Source organism: Suncus etruscus, chromosome 1 (assembly GCF_024139225.1).
Source record: "Suncus etruscus isolate mSunEtr1 chromosome 1, mSunEtr1.pri.cur, whole genome shotgun sequence".
Lineage (NCBI taxonomy): Eukaryota > Metazoa > Chordata > Mammalia > Eulipotyphla > Soricidae > Suncus > Suncus etruscus.
Window position 1 is genome coordinate 34,840,814 of NC_064848.1, and position 17,142 is coordinate 34,857,955.

The 17,142-nt window shown below is 34.0% G+C and overlaps 1 protein-coding gene across 3 annotated transcripts in view; it reads right to left on the reverse strand.

The window, feature by feature from the left end:
• Positions 1–1,068: 1,068 nt before the first annotated feature.
• PTPRD (protein tyrosine phosphatase receptor type D) overlaps positions 1,069–17,142 on the reverse strand; it is a 1,813,832-nt gene continuing 1,797,758 nt past the window's right edge. For all 3 annotated transcript variants that reach the window (XM_049770278.1, XM_049770286.1, XM_049770270.1), the window contains 7 exons: positions 15,931–16,216; positions 15,355–15,533; positions 14,602–14,728; positions 12,786–12,911; positions 9,297–9,451; positions 6,411–6,546; positions 1,069–4,716 (listed from right to left, as the gene is read on the reverse strand). In XM_049770278.1, the coding sequence (XP_049626235.1) occupies positions 4,648–4,716; positions 6,411–6,546; positions 9,297–9,451; positions 12,786–12,911; positions 14,602–14,728; positions 15,355–15,533; positions 15,931–16,216 (1,078 nt within the window). In that variant the 3' untranslated portion in view covers positions 1,069–4,647. The remainder of the gene's footprint in view (positions 4,717–6,410; positions 6,547–9,296; positions 9,452–12,785; positions 12,912–14,601; positions 14,729–15,354; positions 15,534–15,930; positions 16,217–17,142) is intronic.

A 17,142-nucleotide genomic window follows, 5' to 3' on the forward strand; every position in this document is an offset into this window, starting at 1 on the left:
CTTGGTTCAACCATATTCATTACTTTAGAGAAGGCCTCCCTACATTCTTCTTGATTTTAATGAGTATATTCACTTCTCCTAACTATAATTGTGATCCTGAGATAAACACATTTTCCAAGATATGAAAAGCAAAAGCATTCAATCAAATAAATGTCTAGGAATTTTTTGTGAGTTATAGTCATACCTGCCTGTGGTAATAAAATGTTAAAGCACCAAGAGAATAGAACAGTTTCTTTAGAGTTGACACTAAGAATGTTCAACTCATGCTGTCCCATGGCAGGCAACACAAAATGCCAAAGACATCACCTGGTTCCTGAACTTAATTATACCTGAAGATTACATATATCTCCTTTTGAATGAAACATTTTTGATCTTCTGAGTTAATCATCACTTTTCCTGTAAGTTGCGTCAGATTTCTATTTTTCACAATCAAAAGTTCTGATTTTCAATATTTTACTTTTCCATATAGTACTTATCAGAGCACAATTTTATTATTGGTTTAATGAGAGCTGACACAGTCTCCAGACTACCATAAGCAGCAGCGGAATCTCATTTGTTCACAGATACACTCCTAATATTCACATAATTCTCGCACAATAATAGCTTTTCATTATTCTGGATGACTAAATAAGCATTCTTTTCTAAAGAACAATAATGCATGGTCCCAAAGAATAAGGAAATTTACACTTGGATACTTTTGTGTTCTATATATGTACACAAATTCTATCAGTTATTTTAGGATAATGCATACATGCAATGCCATGAAATTAAATTTACTGTGTCAATTTGTCAAGTGGTCACCTTCCATAGACTTAAGTAAAGATTGACCAAGATCTCCAATTTGGAAAGCCAAGGCCTCTTTCTTTGATAGATCAACATGGATCAACTTTCTTTGAGCTTCATTTTGCTTAGTAGTGAAAGATAAGTTTCTCAAAAGAGGAACTTGCATAGCACCTCTGATTAAATAGAATTGCTATTAGTACAATGAAACAACCCAGCTAATCAGAGAAGAGGAATTATAGTGTCAGTTCAAAACCAGAGTGAGTGAAACAGAAGCAAAGGCCAAGCTGCATAACACTGACATTTTTATTAGAATCATTTGTAACAAATGGGAACTTGTGTCAGCAAAGAACTGATTTTCATACAGACTTCTTTCGCCACCAATGTAACGAAGTAAGAAAATAAAAAGCACGCCTTTCATTCTGTAAAACGTTTACGCGTACTACTAATTAGAGGTAATTGTATTTTTTTAACAAGCCATTTTACAAGTTATTTTTTTTAAATTTTTCAGTCTATGCATCCAAAACGAGAGCAAAGAACACAACTGTTATTTTCTTTGTAAAGACACTCCAAGCTTGGATGGCAAAGCCATGTATACTGATGGATAGGATGGAATTGTAGCCTTCTGATCTCTGCTGGAGTATCAGGGCACCCATTAATCCAAAGGAAAGCAAAAGTTAAAAAAAAAAGAATATAGAAAGGGAATTAAAATTAAGGGAAGGACAAAAATAAAAAATAAAAAGCAAAACCAAAAATGAACAGGAAAGAAAAAAATCTGTACCTTACTGCAGAAATTTTCCCTTCCTGTTTCTATGCTGTGTTATTTACATACACACAAATGAATTTCTGAAGCAGTTCCTTACAGATGGGTTCAAGTAATAACATTATTGGGTGTAGAATCAATAGGGCAGTGCATAGTACAAAGGTATAGAAAGTGCAAAGTTCCCTAGAGGCCCTTCCCTCCCCTGGCTGTCCTCGCCATTTTCTAACCATGCAAATAATTTTTTAAAAAAGAGCTAAAATAAAGTTCTGTACAAATCACTTTTTATATATTTTGATTTTTTACCATTGTAACTAATTACAAAATTATACATAACTACACATACATAGGTAAATAATAGCACCGTACTGGTTATGAGGATGAAAATAATTGGCAACTGGAAAGTTGATGGAAATGTAGATAAAAATGTGTACCTGGGAAAAATAAACCAAGAATGCTTGTAGAGAAAAGCAGAGTGGAATGCACATCAATGACAGTAAGGGAGTTAGTTTTTGGAACAGCAAGATATCTGGAATAGTCACCTCGTTCGTCTGTGGTATGCATCCCATTCATTTTCACATGTTCTCCTCTTTCCCTCTGCCAAAAGGTCAGTTTTGATTGCAAGTAGAAACTGTCCTTGGCCAATGGTTCTGGTGTGCAACACACCAGCAAAATTCTACATGTCCACATGGCATGTCTGCAGTGATGCAATGTTTGTATGACCCCCTTGGTTTCACTAAATGAAAATTATAGCAGAGTAATCTGGCACTTGGATAAATATCCAAAGGATACAAACTCAAAGAAAATAACAGACCCACATAGTGCACATTCTTCTCTGGTTTTGATGTAGGTTAGAGTCTCATTCTGAGGTAGCCTTCTAGATACTTTTTTTTTTTTAGTATTATATATTTTCTTCTTTTTTTTCTTTTTTTTTCTTTTTTACAAAAGTGCTCAAATATAATGCTTGCAAGTGTTTGGTCTCTTGGATTTCATTTCTGCTTGTGATGGGAAAATATGGAAAACAAGTCTTTTATGCAGAACATTAATGAAGCTAAAAATCAAACCAAAATTTAGACTTATACCCAAACTCCTTAAGAGTTCCTTGGTTATTCTGAGAATTTTTTTAAAATAGTATAAGTTATGGCAAGCTCATGCCACCATTCATGGCTTCCTATAGTAATTATTTTGAAAATTTGGAGGGAGACGTATATTTGTGTAAATATATACATACACATGAGTATTTTAATTTCACCTTTTAGAAAATTCCTAGCGAATAGCGAGTAGACTCCAAAGTTGTCAATGATGTTTGTCACTAAGGTTTAGTGCAATTACTAAATATTTCAGAGCAAATTTAAAAGGGATTATAAATAAAGCAAGTAGCTTTTCCTGATGTTGACCATTGTGAAAGGAAAAAGGGCCCTGATTATCCAAGTGCGTTGGGCTGGTTACAATCACTAACATCCCCGACTTGGTTGAAAACTAGGAATGCATATTATTCAAAGAGTTTTTGTACATGTGGTAAACAGATAATGCTTTAATTGGAAGAGTAACATATATGAACAACTAATGGAAATATGAACTAAGAGCTAAAAAGAAATGCTATTAAAATAGGCATCAATTATAAGGCACTCTAAATGCAAAACTAAAACCAAAAAACAAAACAAGGTACAGCACTTCCCAGGAATGCTGTAAGCCATAAAAATATTTCTGACTGAACAGAGTAACATGAGTTTGGCTTTGCCCCTGTTACATAAATGCAAATTTCATAGCACATACTATAGACAATATACGATTGAATACACTTTTTTAAAACAACTTGATAGCTGATATATTACAACATTCTCCCCTCCTAAAGGGATATGCACTGACCTTTCCCACATGCACACCTCTTAGATATTTAATAATTTTTTATTGCACTAGAGTGTTAGAAATATTGTACTTTGTTGGAAGCCTGGCTAACAAAATGGTATTTGTGGATATGACTGGGTGGATTAGGAGGAGAATAGGAGGTGAGGTTTGACAATCACTGATGTGCATTTCTCATTTCCCTTAAAAATTTCAAATTTGGTGATATTAAGATAGACCAATGTCATAAAATTAACAACAAATCGAAAAGAATGCTTACAGTATAATTTCTACTTAAAAAAACTAAATCATGAAGAACTGAATGATAACTCTTTTTGTGTGGACATGTTATATATACATAGACACCCTAAACATACGAGTATCTATGTATATGTTAGCAGCAACTTTATACTTTGCGCCTCCCTGTTGATTCCAAAACAAAAGTTCTAATTATTTGAAGAAAATGGGTACTTTCTCATCAATTAAACTAAATGTAAGTATAAAAGTAATATCGGACAAGACCAATACTGTAGATTATGAATTGCACAAAAATGTGCAAATGTTCAAATTATTTTATATTTCTACAGCAAGATATATCCAGATAACAGTTCTACAGCTTAAAAAAACCTACAATTTGGAAATAAAAAATGATTTATGTAACTTTTTAAAATTCACTTTATCGAATGATACATTTTGTTAAAAAAAAAAAAGGTTTACACAGTTAAAAATGAAGCACAGGTCAGCAGTATCATTACAATACTACAAAACTAAATTAAAGACTTTCTTTTAAACATTTCCCCCATTCCCTCCTAAAATGTTATTATGAGCAATATGGTGGGAAGGGGTGATGTTGAAGCAGTTTATTTTATCATGAGAAGCCACACCAACAAACATCTTGCACTGAAGTGCACTGTCTGATAATTTCTTCTTACATCTACCAAGCAATCCTGAACAAGATGGTGGTTCTTTGCTATAATTTCTTCTTCCCTTTATTTTGAATCCTTGAGGTATCTGTAAATAAAATCCTTCAGATGCCTCATCAGTCAGGATTCTGATTTTTTTTTTTTTAGGTTATATTGTTAAACTCAATTCTTGGTCCACCTGGAAGAGTTTGGTTTTAATTTGTTTTGAATGTAATAGTCCCACTAAGAGGTTGTTAGCTAGAAGTTAAGAAGGACTTCTTAAGTGCCCTGTATGGCTCAGAAGAGACTCCATGAATATTGAAGGGCCTGTAGTAAAAATCCAAAATGGATCAGGGGTTTCTACGTTGCATAGTGATCAAAACTGCCCAGGTACTCTAGTGCGGCTCGATAGCAGAACTGATACTGATCCTGTAAGAGGAAAGATAATCCATTAAGTTCATTTTAGAAGAAAAATCAGTATTAGAAATCACTTTATTCTATCAATTCAATGACTAATTGGTTTTAATAATCAAAAAACACTTAGCCACATGGTGGTTTATTAACTTCACTAATCAATTCAAATGAATAACTCCTAATTCTAAGTCATAACAGTTTAAATAAATTTTCTTTAAGTCATAGCAGATGATGGCCACCAACTGGGCACATAAATATATGCATACAGACAGACAGACAATGATCTGCTGGTTTTCAATAGCCAAGTCTCAGTTTGCATATCTAGGAATGCTTAATTCTAAATTCACTTACTCTTTAGAGGAGTGAGGGTTGTGTTGTGATGGACTGGGTCAGCAGCATACAAGGCAAGTGCCTTATTTGCTGTGTACCTGCTCTGGCCCTAAGTTCATTCATTTTGAGGGCTACTATCAAGATAATTTGAATTAAAAATGTCTTTGAGGACTCCTGAGGTGGGCTCACTGAGACTCAGGAGGAGGGAACCCTTTCCCTCACAGCAACAAAGAGGCAAACACTTGCAAAACTTATTAACCTTTGTTGCCTGGAGTCAGAATTCCCAATCACTGTTTCTAATGTTAATCACTAAGTGAAAGAGGCAGGCAAAGTGTACCTGGCAAGAAATTTCAGACTCACAAAATCTTTTACTCCAGGTATGCTAAACTTTCAAGCCTCTCACCCCCTGAAGGTGGCCTCCCAATTTGAAAAAAAACTTTTGCAATTTGGTGTGATTGTTAGTTGTCATTTCACAAAGGCCTGCACTAAATTTAAATGGCATGAGACAAGTGTTTCTTCAGAAATGGCAGAACAGTGTCATTTTGAAATAAGTCCTAGCATTGTTAGATGGAAAAATTATCATTTACAGATGAGAAAAAGCTAAATTTTCTCTATAAAAGAAACTTATTTTCAGTAGCCAATGGGGCTGAAAGTAGATAGTTTCTATTTTGCTTAAATGTGCATTTTCTACAATAAAAATGGTAATGTAAAATAAATGGAGTTTGCTTTCCTATCTTGTCAGTTTTAAGGCTTTTTAAACATCCAATTTTCCTCTGTCACCTCAACACTCATTAACTTGGTTAGGCTGACTTAAGCATTGCAAACCAGATTCTTGTATGATTTTGGTATCAAAGTCTGGAACATGAACGATGAATATAGGATTCCAAATAGATTGCATAGTTTGGTGATCTTTTAAAAACAGAAATGGATGGTCAATTGGCCTGAGTAAATGTAACTCATTATTCTAAGAACTATAAACCTTTTTTTAAAAATAATTTGATTAATATGTGAGTGAAGGGTCTGTCATGTGCAAGACACTTTAAAAAATATCTATATATAAATGTTAAATCATTTCTATTTTTCTACATGAAAATACAATAAATAATATGTAGTTACCATTTATACATTGAAATGTTCAAAATGACAATTTAACATGGTTCAGCCAAATACATATAATTTTACATAACTTCCAAAATAACTAAATCATGATGATATCACTACCACTCAAATAAAGTGGCAATAAGTTTAATAAATATTAGATCATTCGAGGCTTTTCTATAGTATTTTTCAGTAACTTGCTTCTGGTTTAGTGTTTAAATTCTTGAAAGTCTTAGCTAGTAAAACTTTTTATTTGATTCTTGTGATATAGGTTTTCTTACCTCTGTCTGTACCATAGCTGGTCGTTGTGTTCTTAACATTTTGACTGTCTGGAAGATATCTACAACACCTTCATATCTCATTCTTTCCAAAACAATGCTTAGTGTTATGAAGACTCCAGTTCTTCCAACTCCCGCACTGTCACAATAACAAAGACACAGAGTCTTTGGAATATATTTTTGGAGGTATATGTATGTACAACATACAGATACATAATAAGTTATTCCACAACAAGGTTTAAGAATATGGGGTGTCAAGTGGATGAAATGGTTACTCTTGTGATATGGGAGAATGAAAGTGGAGTAAATGGGGTTAAGCACTATAAAATAAAATGACAGTTTAAAGTACCATGTGAACTCAAAATTTTAGAGTGTAAAATAATTTAAATAATTGGTTATCTACAAATTTTTAGTATTTTCTTCTTGCAGTCACTTAATATGTGTAGGTTGCCTCAAAAACATATATATATGCATATATACATATGTATACACAGAAAGTGAAATATATGTACACACACATAGAGAATGCACTCAAATTTGACAGTTTTTATATGAGTCTATAGCAAACGGGGTTTTTTTTTGTTGTTGTTGTTGTTACTGGAACCTAATTTAGTCCTTAGAAAAATCTAAGGATATCAAATGTACAGAATGCAAATGTACATGCTTTTCCTTTTTTCTCAAACATCACTTTTAACAGATTTTCAAAGAAATCTCTAACCAGAAAGCAGTTAAATCCCTGAGTTATATATATATTCTTATAGAAAATCGGGATCTAAAACACAAAATTTCTCATTTTAGATTAACTAAGTTGTGAGTTTCTTTTTTATTGTTTAAAGGCATTTTCAATATCTTCAGTGTAGTAAGGGAAGAAAATTAATTCATAGCTTTTCTTAAAAAGTCAGTAAGCATCTGGAGGTTTAGGTAATGAAGTGAACAGTGTTTTATCTGGAAAATCCCTCCTTTCTTGAATCCTTATTAAACTACATAGGTAACGAATGGGTACAGGCTGAAGTAAAATGAATGGAATCATTTTGTTGGTGATGTAGCTGACAGGCATATATAGTGTGTTTTTCCTTTATACACTGGATTTTCTAAAAAGTTAACACAGAAATGGCAAGTATCTATAGGCCACAATCTTTTACAAAATGGCTTAGGATGTCCAGTAGCAACCAAACTGTTAAGATTGAGTAGATGACCTTGAAGTTTCCTTTTCAACTCTGAGAGTGTCTCTTAATCCTGAGGCATTTTGATTTATGATCTTTCTGTTGAATGACCCAGGAACTTTAGTGCCTTTCTTATCTTCATTCGATTGCTCAAATATAACAAAAATATAGGGTTTTCTACTAGATGCTTTCAATACACTAATACAATAATAGTCTATAACTTCAGAATTTATTGTTTTTAGATATTTTCTGTTATCTATAGCATCAAATTAACATAGTTACATAAATTAACAAAATAGCATAAATTATCTTTAAGATACAAGATATGGGGGGCCGGGCGGTGGCGCTAAAGGTAAGGTGCCTGCATTGCCTGCGCTAGCCTCGGACGGACCGCGGTTCGATTCCCCCGGCGTCCCATATGGTCCCCCAAGCCAGGAGCGACTTCTGAGCGCATAGCCAGGAGTAACCCCTGAGCATTACCGGGTGTGGCCCAAAAACCAAAAAAAAAAAAAAAAAAAAAAAAAAAAGATACAAGATATGTCCTAGTACTTATAGTAGAGGAGTACTTAAATCATTTTAAATCATGTCATGAGAAAGGCAATGAGAAGTAAAAATATTTTGCTTACATTGGAAAAATCTGAATTAACATTAAAAAAGATATGTTGAAAATTTGGAGTAAATATACAGGTAATATAAGGTCAACAGCATCTTTGAAAAGTTGACTTCATGTATTATTTTTCCTATATATTCTCATTGTCATCTTTTCAAAGAATATAGTATGGATGGAAAATATTCACTGCAAGAAAGAAATCAACTATGACAATTTGAATTCCAGAAAAGCTTTCCTAATTTCAGTGTTTCTTAGTGATATCAATGTTTCTTTTTATACATGTCAAAGCACAAATCTAATATTTAGCCTATTTTGTAACATTATCTCCTCCCATGACACTAAGAACATATGTAGTTTGAGGTATTTGATTTTTTTAATAAATTCAATAAACTGAAGATTTGAATAATAAAGATTTCAGGTTGCTTGGATGTTAAAATATATTAGTTTAAATGAGGTAAATTTGCTGGAAGGTTTTTTTTTCCATAGCATCTTACAAAAGCACTAAATTTGTTGTCAGTGTCCTTTCTGAACCATTTACTTGCTATTTCTATTAACTTCAATGGCTTGAATTATAAAATGCTGTGGAAACTATTGAAAATAATTAACTTGAAGGTGCTTCATTTCAGATATAGTAACAATTTTCAAGCAAATTGCAATTTTAACTGAGGGTACCATTTTAATCACTTATTGACTGGAAGAATTACTATAGTCATTAAGATTTGATAACTATTTATGGTTTTTCAAAAAGATAAACACCAAAGACAGTCATCAGTGTAACTATATAAAAGCAAAGCAACTAAGAACTGATTAAATAAACAAATTAACACTAAGGGATTTTTCAGTAATTCTTGGTAAGGTAAAATAGGCACAAAAAATAAAACAAAATAGAATAAAATGGAGGAATTAAGTTCTGTTACAAGTAGTAAAATTTAAGGATAAGAATCTTCATGTGCTTCTTTTCATTCAAAATACAGAGAAAAATAAGAAAGAGTATTTGCTTAAATTTTATAATAATTTAACTAAAGCAAATTTGTGCCAGCATGGACAAACAAAAGTACATATTTTCAAAGTTATTACATCATTCACAAATGGAAATTCTTCATTCCTGAATCCTACCTGCAGTGCACTGAAATGGGTCCATCTTGCCCAAATTGCTCCTTTGTTTTATGAACTTGGCCAATGAAGTCAATAAATCCTTCTCCAGACTTTGGCACTCCTTGCTCTGGCCAGTCAGTGAACTGGAACTGCCTCACTGTTCGGGACTGACCGTCCTTTCAAGAGAAAGCCACAAACCCAGTCACAGAGAAGATGCCAGAAGAATTTAGCCAGTTCACAGGCCACAACAACAATGCAGAGAGCCCGTGGAGAGGAAAGAAAACATTAGGGATATGTTTAGGAACAGTATATTCTAATCTTATCTGATTACATTTACATTACATCCATATATACCATTTACATCCCATATATAAATTTCAGATGTGTATTTTTATATTGTCAGTTGAAAACCTGGGTTTACACAGCCATCAGAGACCCAGTGTGTGTCTTCAAAATAATGTAGAACTTTATTTTAAATAATTTTTAGAGCCCAATAACTTATTTACAGAAGCATCCTGGAGTATCTTCCAGACCAGCTATTTTGTTGCGATATCTTCACACTTGCTGTGCTTCCTGCTAGCACTGTCAAGTGATAAATAAATAATGACACTGAAAATATCTAACACAAATTATCTAACAGCCTATTTCTTAAAGGCATATTATTTTTATCTGGGGTACAGTACACAGTACCATGCAAATATATTGATGAGCAAATAGTGACGAATCTCCCATGGTGATGAAAAAATTATGATCAAATCTCTCCTGAAAAAAATTTCTCATCTGGCTAAATGAATTAAGATGCTGTGAAGACCTTTAATGTAGTTAAATGAAAAAGGTAAGAAGTAAACAAATTAGATGCAAGTGAAGTCTTTTAAAAAAATTAGACAAGGGCCTGGAGAGATAGCATAGCAGCGTTTGCCTTGCAAGCAGCCGATCCAGGACCAAAGGTGATTGGTTCGAATCCCGGTATCCCATATGGTCCCCCGTGCCTGCCAGGAGCTATTTCTGAGCAGACAGCCAGGAGTAACCCCTGAGCACCACCGAGTGTGGCCCAAAAAACAAAAAACAAAAAACAAACAAAAAAAAGATTGGACAAGATTGCTCTGATCCATGACTTGAGAAAGATATTATGAGCTTATGGAATTTTACAGAGTTTCTGCAAGTACCACAAAAGCAAAAAGGACACTCTATTGATAACGCGGGAATAATGTCCATCGATTTTCCCTGCCCCCAAATGAACAGAAAGATAATCTCAAACTAAAGTTTAAAGGTCCGATACACTTTTGAAAAGACTCCTCTCAATTTTTTTAGAATCTCAGGGTTTCCCAGCAGGCTTCTGGGTAAATAAAAGCCATTCTCATTCAGTATTGTTGGCAAAGATGGTATAGGGAATGATAAATTCAAAGGCACATATCAGTCAGCCTGGTGAGTGCCACAGAAATAGGCTATATTCTTGACTGGTTAGCTTCACTTGAGAAGAAGGGGGAAAAAAAGGAAAATCACACCAACTTTGAGAGAACATTGAGCAATAGAGAAAATACTGCCTGGCCCCCAACTACCTTAGGGATAGTTACCATGGAAGCATGATTTGCTTCCCTCTGTTTCTAGAAAGTGTCTGGAAAATACAGAAAAGGAGGCCAGAGGGAAGGTAATATGTATTTGTTCTCTTCTGAAAGTCCTGGGGATTTCATTTCTGACCACAGTTAATTTTAACAGCAAGAAGAGGTTATGTGCACAAACCTTTATATTTGAATGTGAGACCACCTGATCCATTTAAAGGTTACCTGTTCAAGAACTCTGTATTACTAAGTGTCTAAAATGGGAAGCTGAGATTAGAAACCCACTAGGAATACATGCAAATGCTTTTGCAGCTAAGGAAATTATACAATTGGCTTTTAAAAAATGCATGTGAGCAAGTTTATTCTTCAATATTTCTTTGGGTTAGTGCAGTCAGATTTAATTTGGGCAAGTGAGAAGTAGTAAAGAAGAAACACCTGCCATTTGTCAAACCAGGTTCCTTGTCTACTTTTACTTATATGCCTCCCCAACCTACAACCTTAGGAGTAACCTTTTATTGATTGGCACAATCATTTCTTGTTAATCAACAGGGTGAAAGCAGTAATTTAGCGGAAAAAGTGTTTTCTCCTTTTACTTAAGTTGCTTCAAGTTCTGAAAGAGCACAGAATATTTTATGGTCTTTTTCTAAAAACATATTATGGGGCTGGAGTGGTGGTGCAAGTGGTAAGGCATCTGCCTTGCCTGCGCTAGCCTAGGATGGACCACAGTTCGATCCCATGGCATCGCATATGGTCCCCCAAGCTAGGAGCGATTTCTGAGTGCATAGCCAGGAGTAACCCCTGAGCTTCAATGGGTGTAACCCTCAAACCAGAAAAAAAAACAACAAAACAAAACAAACAACAAACAACCAAACCAAACCAAAACAAAACAAAATAAAGCAAAAACATATTCTAACAAATCACCAAGGCTAGCTTTCTTAAATAACTCAAAATAACACCACCTCTTCAAAAACTACAACAACAACCCACACAATGTAAGGATTTAATAGACCTTGAGTATATGTCCCTTTAGAGTATTTAAGGTTTAAGACTTTCTGGGATTAATACATCTTTCACCAGAGACAAGCAGTCAACTAATTTCTCTTTCACTTTAAGTCAAATGCAAGGCTCTTGCTTTGTGGAATAGCAGACTATCTACAGAAATACTAAACTTGAGTATTCGTTGAGAAAATTGCACTTCATTAAAAAAACCAATAAATTAAATAAATAGCTCTATCTTATTTCATCCAAGCAGTGTGATACAAAAATAAGCCACCAAAATAATATAGATCTTGGAGTGACCCTTTCCTATTCAAGGCTCAAAACCAACCCAAAGGTAATTATATTAAGGTTTATGCAACAGAACGTCTTACATCAGTGCTGATCTTGGATTCAGCAATCTAGCTAAGAAATGCAGAGCAGAAATTAACCAATAAGGGTCATGGGTACACAGTTCTCATAGACAGACACATCAGCACATGGTGGAATAAACCATGCCAGAAATCAAATTAGAAAGTGCAATGCTTTTCAGATTCTTCTAAAGAATGCCATTTGCTATGCAGTTTTAAAATCATACCAAATTAACCTCCAAGCCCACATGACCTAAAGGGCTTTGCAAAACAACAACATATTTACAGCCTCAAGTAATGAAGAAGTAAAAAATGCTCCAAACAGAATGAGCTGAGAAGGTGAATGTAAGCACAGCCAACCAATCAGTAAATGTTTCCCAGCACACACATTGACCTAGTGCATCCCCAAAGTTGGGCTGCCAGATGTTATGTTTGAAAGGAAGCCAAGCTAGAGTTTGTTCAAATACTTGCCAGACAGAGGAAAAGTTACTTGTGTATTTGAAGAACGTAAAGTCTGGATGTTATCTTTTTTTGTGGGAAATATGATCACTTGGGAAATCTTTCTCCCAGAGATTTGGCAACTATTTTTCATTGAGCCAACCTACCCTGGCATCTGTGACCTTGAATTCTCTTAGGATGTACTGTGGCATGTTGTACTCAGCCATGGGATCTACCACAAAGTACTGGTATCTTGCAGATCGTTCTGCTGGCCAATATTGGTGACATTTCTCCTAAAAGGGAAGAAGATAACTGTCAAACAATATAAACTAGAAAAAAATATTGGCCTATATGTAAGTTTCTTAGTCTATTTGGCTTCTTTTCATAATTAATAGTTTTATATTTTTAGTCCCTAAGAAGAGTAAACCCATGTAATTCAATATTTATTTCTAGTGCTAGGACAAAATATGACCCATGAATACTACTTAAATACTTAATACATATCAGTTGAATTACATACTTTTATATATATAAATATCTTCAGACCTACCAGTCATTCAAATAATTACATCACCTCTTGTACACAATAGTAGGCATGCAAATTACTCCCTGAACCATCACAGCAGACTCATATCATTGAATAAAGAGAAACATTAAGTAAGAACACAGGAAAAAAGCTTTTTACTTGACCTGTTTTCCTTACTCTTCTACAGTGGAAAATAGTCCAGGCAGTTTTAATGACTTGACTGCTTTAGTCAAGAGCTAAAACAAATAATCAAGTTATTTTCCCAGTCTGTTTGTTCACTTCTTCTTTATATAGAAACTGAAATTAGGATTTTAGGATAAAAATTTCTAAAAAACATTTTTTAAACTGCAATTTAATTGAATATTTCTATTCTTTGGTGTCTTTCTGAAGAATACAATGACACTAATTTGTAGAGATATATGCTCACTGAAGCATGATTTATAATAGCCAAGATATAAAACAACCCATATTTCTGACAATAGCTGAATGGATGAAGAAATTTGTGCTATGATATACACAATGGAATACTACTCATTTATAAGAAAAAATGAAATCTTTCATTGTGCTATAAATATGGATGGAATTCAAGGGGATCATGATAAGAAAAGGAAGTCAGAGGAAGGAGGACAAATGCTCGATGATTTGACTCACAGGTAGCTTATAAAAAAAACAAATTAAATGAATATAAAATAGCCATTAAAAACAAATTCTTGTACTTGAACAGTAGAACTAAGATTATCAAACATGTTCGAATGGGGCAAGTATAAGGAACTATTGTGATAGTAATTCAATAACTTTGTATATAAAATGCATAATATTAGCACTAAGCTATGTTACCTCAATAACACTAAAGAAGATTAGCATGTTGACTCTGCTGTTGCAATTTGTGTTAATTAAACCACATTCAAATTTGAACCATGAAAGTGTGCACTGGCATCAATGTGTTAAGAAAGAGAAATTATTTCAAGTAAATTTAGCAAAATGCTTACAATGAATCTACATGGTAGGTTATTAGATGCCTCTAATACTAGTTTATATTTTAGAATAGACATTTTAATAAAAGAAGCTCTTACATGTAAAGATTATGACCTTACAGAAACTATATGTACCATTTTATTTAATGGAAAGTAGAAATTTGCCTCAGGCATGAAAGTCAAGTTCTTTTATAGAGGAAAAGGATGATACATTTGTTCATCAAAATGCAGTATGTATGAAAGAAAAGAATATGCTGAGATCAGGACAAAATCAGACAGAGGCATCTGCTAAGTTATCTCTTTGCACTGTACTGGAAACAATGCATTAGAGATTTTTCTTTAAATTACACTTATGAAAGAACCAGCATAGTTTTCCAAGTTAGAATCAACAGGAATTGTGTCCTGAGTTCTCTGCTCCTCATAAACAGAAAATTGGTAATTAGGTTAAAGTGAAATAAAAATGTTTTGAGGGGGAACACTTACTCTGCCCATCTCACGTAGCTTAGTAAGCATCACAACGATGGTAGAATTGTGTTCCCAGAGCATCCGCCAAAAATCTTCAGTTGTCTCTGCTAAAGGTCCCTGGGTAGCTATGTAGGCTTTTTGCTGCCTAAGTTACAGAGAGTTAAAAGAGGCTATTATTCTATTTGGAGAACACGCAAGGGCTTACGTTTGATATGTAAACATAACTCATATGTAAAAATAAAAACTGGTAATAAAAATAAAAACACACTAATGCAATTGCAGTAATTTCCTATTAGTATTATATAAAATTGAAATGAAAAACATTTAATACATTTGAGTTCTTTGCAAGATTAATTGCTTTGCTAATATTGTGATAAATGTCTTTATCATTATTTAAATATTTGTGCAATGTTAATAGCTCAATTTTATGTGTCATGCAAATCACTTAAAAACACTTAGTTATATAGCTTCATTTTCTAGGAAAACTCTAGATGTTAAGATTTTTTTTTAAATATCTTCAAAACAGCCTTTTTATTATCTTCTTTTACATCCAAATGGCTTCTGAAAGTGGAGTGCAGAAAGCCAGATTAAAAACTCCACTGCTGCTTCTTACTCTTATCTAAAATAATAATAAACAAATACCAAGAGACTGAATGCTGACCTATGCAGAAAGAAAATGCTTTGAATCGAGATGAAATTCATACTGGCTATGAAACTAGGGCACATGTAAATATCAAGGCTTTGGACTGTCAGGGGAGTATAGGTATATACCTGTATCCATCAATAAAACTGGCATTGATGTAATCAGATCCTTCCACTCCTCGGATAGGCTGAAGGCATACCCTTGTGGATTCATATGGCATAATATTAACAAGGCGATTTTTGAATTTATTACATGGAAGATTGGCACTGATGAATCTTGAGGTGTGAGCTTTAGAGCTGGCTAGACGCTGTTGAATAGAAATTTAAAAGTCCAACAAAGAAAATTTTAGTCTACAGTTTGAAAGCAATGTACCACTTCAGATCTAAATGCTTTGGTTTACTTGAAAGCAGAGGGCTCTTGAAACTGTCCCACTTCCTAACCTAATGACTCCATATAGCTTACAGAATTTGTAAATATAATACGCTAAGAGTATGATCTGTCCATTTTAATTAGAGTACATGGTATCGTTAGGACGCAATGAGTAGAAATGGGAAAAGAGAAAGTTTTATAGTCTGACAGCTAAGCAGAAGGTCAAGTGAATCTTGTACTTCACAAAATTGAAGGTTAAGAAAGTAAAGCCTTTACTCAAAGATAACTGCCGAATGACTTGCCCTGGACTGACCACATCACAACCTATACATTACCTTAAATTCAAGCTCCATTCCTGTTACATTCTCTCCTGTTTCTATTTGTGTCAGCTTCTGAATGTAGGCGTACAAGTTTCTAGCTGGCACTTCGGTATTTCCACAAGTCACTGCTTCTAACAGTGCATCATGGATAAAGATGTATTGGTCTTCTGTTTGAACCATGTAATTCCTCTGGGCTCTCATTAAAGTTACATGGCCATAAATATCTACAGTTTTCTCATGCTTTATTCTTTCCAACATGGCATCTATTACAATGAAACAACCAGTTCGGCCAACTCCCGCACTACAAAGAAAACAAAAAAGGAAAAAAATGAATAAATCAAAGAGTCAACACATAATAAACAAATTGTATTATTCTTATTAAATAAGTTTTAAACTCATTAATTCCATTCAAATAACTATGGGAAGAATTTCTTAGCACTCTATCATAATAACTAGAAAATAAGGAACAAAATTTAAGCAAAACTAATTTAGTTTTAAATTTTAGAAAATATGAATCATTTTTTACTTGGTTGAAACATGAGGATTTCCTCTCCTTGATCATGCAACATAAAACAGACATTATTTATCAGTATACTTAAAACATTTCTTTTTTTTGGGGGGGGGTTGGGGGGGCCACACCCTGTGGTGCTCAGGGGTTACTCCTGGCTGTCTGCTCAGAAATAGCCCCTGGCAGGCACAGGGGACCATATGGGACACCGGGATTCGAACCAACCACCTTAGGTCCTGGATCGGCTGCTTGCAAGGCAAACACCACTGTGCTATCTCTCCGGGCCCTTAAAACATTTCTTATGCTAAAATTCAGCAAGTTATATTAAACCAACCTAGTCAGAAGTAAATAATTAAAATATGAAAATATCAATGTATAATAAAGTTAGTCAAGATAGTATCAATTAAAAAATTTTACTTTCATTTTTTATTACTATATTACTTTATTTTTTGAGGTAGTACCTGAACAGCTAAGTATTTGACCTTTGGGTATGACTTTAGGAATAGTTGATCAACTTGGGTTGCTGATCAACTACCGAGGGCTATGAGCTTCTTGGGTTCTGCGGTACCAGCAACACTAAAGCTATTACCAGAAGATGGTCAGGGGCTTTGTGGTGCACAGGATTGAACCCAAGTTGGGTATATGCATACTCCAGCCACCTGTATTATTTCTGTATTTTTTGTTTTATTTTTTTTTGGGGGGGGCACATCCATTTGATG